Source organism: Alosa pseudoharengus, unplaced genomic scaffold, assembly GCF_046254945.1.
Source record: "Alosa pseudoharengus isolate Yale_2024_CS ecotype anadromous, Long Island Sound unplaced genomic scaffold, YU_APseudo_1.1 YU_APseudo_1.1_scf_14, whole genome shotgun sequence".
NCBI classification, from domain to species: Eukaryota; Metazoa; Chordata; class Actinopteri; order Clupeiformes; family Clupeidae; genus Alosa; species Alosa pseudoharengus.
In genome coordinates, this window is record NW_027468609.1 from 14,591,962 (window position 1) to 14,594,461 (window position 2,500).

The 2,500-nt window shown below is 45.2% G+C and overlaps 1 protein-coding gene across 1 annotated transcript in view; it reads right to left on the bottom strand.

The window, feature by feature from the left end:
* The window catches only part of cntfr (ciliary neurotrophic factor receptor), a gene marked incomplete at its 5' end in the record, with an annotated part of 44,544 nt that overhangs the window by 36,596 nt on the left and 5,448 nt on the right, over positions 1-2,500 (bottom strand). Inside the window, 1 exon segment of the mRNA XM_076283934.1 lies at positions 2,038-2,201. Coding sequence (XP_076140049.1) covers positions 2,038-2,201 — 164 coding nt within the window.

Below are 2,500 nucleotides of genomic sequence, written 5' to 3' on the forward strand. Positions count from 1 at the left end.
AATGAATTTTACATGTGAAATCTATGAACTAATCATGTTTTGGTATAACCGCCAGCCAAACTGCAATACACGTTTCTCGGTTGTTACTCTAGGGTAGACCAACTCACTTCCTGGAGGTATACTGCCCCCATCTTTTATGGAATGTGGAGTAAAAATTGATTTTTTGGCGGACATTACACATGGCACCTTTAAAGACAGAGACGCCGGGAGGCTCAATGAGTTTTATTCCTGGTTATAACGAGTTCAGTCAGGAAACTCTAGGTGATTGATTGATAGATATCGGCTTTAGCTCCCATACGTCTGAAATTCTGCCATCTGCAGATAGACTTACGCAGTTTGTGTGCCATGAGAGCGATGTCTTGCTCCCTACTCCTCCCCAGCTCAACTGGTCTAGATCTGCTTTGGACAAGGTGCGTTTTTTTAGTAACGCTGTCTGCAATTTATTTTGTTGTGCTCTTTAACCTGTTACTGCGGAAGCGCCCCCTAGTGCTAGTGTTGTGTTCCTAGTGGTAATGTTGTGTTCGTTAACCTGTTACTGCAGAAGCGCCCCCTAGTGGTAGTGTTGTGCTCTTTAACCTGTTAGCGCCCCCTAGTGGTAGTGTTGTGTTCTTTAACCTGTTACTGCAGAAGCGCCCCCTAGTGGTAGTGTTGTGTTCCTAGTGGTAGTGTTGTGTTCTTTAATCCTGTTACTGCAGAAGCGCCCCCTAGAGCTAGTGTTGTGTTCTTTAACCTGTTAGTGCAGAAGCGCCCCCTAGTGGTAGTGTTGTGCTCTTTAACCTGTTAGCGCCCCCTAGTGGTAGTGTTGTGTTCTTTAACCTGTTACTGCAGAAGCGCCCCCTAGTGGTAGTGTTGTGTTCCTAGTGGTAGTGTTGTGTTCTTTAATCCTGTTACTGCAGAAGCGCCCCCTAGTGGTAGTGTTGTGCTCTTTAACCTGTTAGCGCCCCCTAGTGGTAGTGTTGTGTTCTTTAACCTGTTACTGCAGAAGCGCCCCCTAGTGGTAGTGTTGTGTTCTTTAACCTGTTAGCGCCCCCTAGTGGTAGTGTTGTGCTCTTTAACCTGTTAGCGCCCCCTAGTGGTAGTGTTGTGTTCTTTAACCTGTTACTGCAGAAGCGCCCCCTAGTGGTAGTGTTGTGTTCTTTAACCTGTTAGCGCCCCCTAGTGGTAGTGTTGTGCTCTTACTGCAGAAGCGCCCCCTAGTGGGAGTGTTGTGTTCTTTAACCTGTTAGCACCACCTAGTTGTAGTGTTGTGTTATTTAAGCGCCCCCTAGTGGTAGTGTTGTGCTCTTTAAAAGCAGCAGCGGCTGCAGTTATGCAGCGTCACCACCTCTACGCTGGTAGCAGCTGCATCTTATGCAGATGTACTCTGCCAAGACCACGCACACTAAACTTGCATTCACATCAACTTATTCTGAGAGTTTCCTGTCTGAAATAAAGATTATAATAACCACAATAATAATGTACGCACTAATATGCCAGGTGGTAAAGATGGAAAGGCTTTGCTATGCCATCTCTGGTTGGATGCATCACCATAGAGCAGGCCTGCTGAACGCATGAGTCATGAGATCGATACACGCCCGCAGGATTGGGTTACCGTGGGGACGTATCAGAAGTGAACATCGCGGCAGCCTCTCCAGCTTTTCTTGTTTCATGTTTGAGAACAATAGGACTTCCCACAAGCAGTGCGAAGGAGGCAGGCACTGAATCATCACTTAAGTCTTTGATATTTTGGTCCATATGAAAGGATTAATGTGTTGCATTTCAGTAGCCTACTCTGTCAGCACCCATATCAAACATTCAGGAATAAAAAAAAATGAATTCCATGACCAAAGAAAGAACCAGAGAAAAGGGAGAGAAAATGTGTTTGCTTCATTGTGTGTTGATGGATGTATGTTTTTAGTTGTAGTGTATTTACTGACGTTTAATTCTCTTGTCAGCATGTTATTATGTCTTCAACTGCACATAAAGAGCAGACTTTAGAGAGACAGAGAGAGAGAGAGAATGGATCGACAAAGAGAAAGAGAGAAGTGGTGGACTCACATGCTGCCATTCGTCCCGGATGAGGGGCCGGTAGCGCAGGAAGTACTTGAGGGGGAAGTTGTCCACATCGGGCCAGGTGGACGGGTTGTTCCAGGTGACCTCCAGGCGCTGGACCCGGTTGGGTATGGGGGTGACCACCACCTTCTCTGGGGGGTCAGGTTTCACTAGGGGACAGAGGGAAAGAGATAGAATGAGAGAAAGAGAACATTATTAGTATAATTATTATTAATGTCTCCTATTTTGATTATTCCATGTTTTGTTTTGTTTTGTTTTTTTTGTTCTTAATGCTTTGGCAATATTGTAACTTGAACAGTCATGTCAATGAAGCACAATTAATTTAATTGAATTACGAGAGAGAGAGAGAGAGAGAGAGAGAGAGAGAGAGAGAGAGAGAGAGAGAGAGGCAGTTTGGAGTATGGAACAGTGGGGCAAATATATGGTCCGTTCCATTTCTACTTGCAAG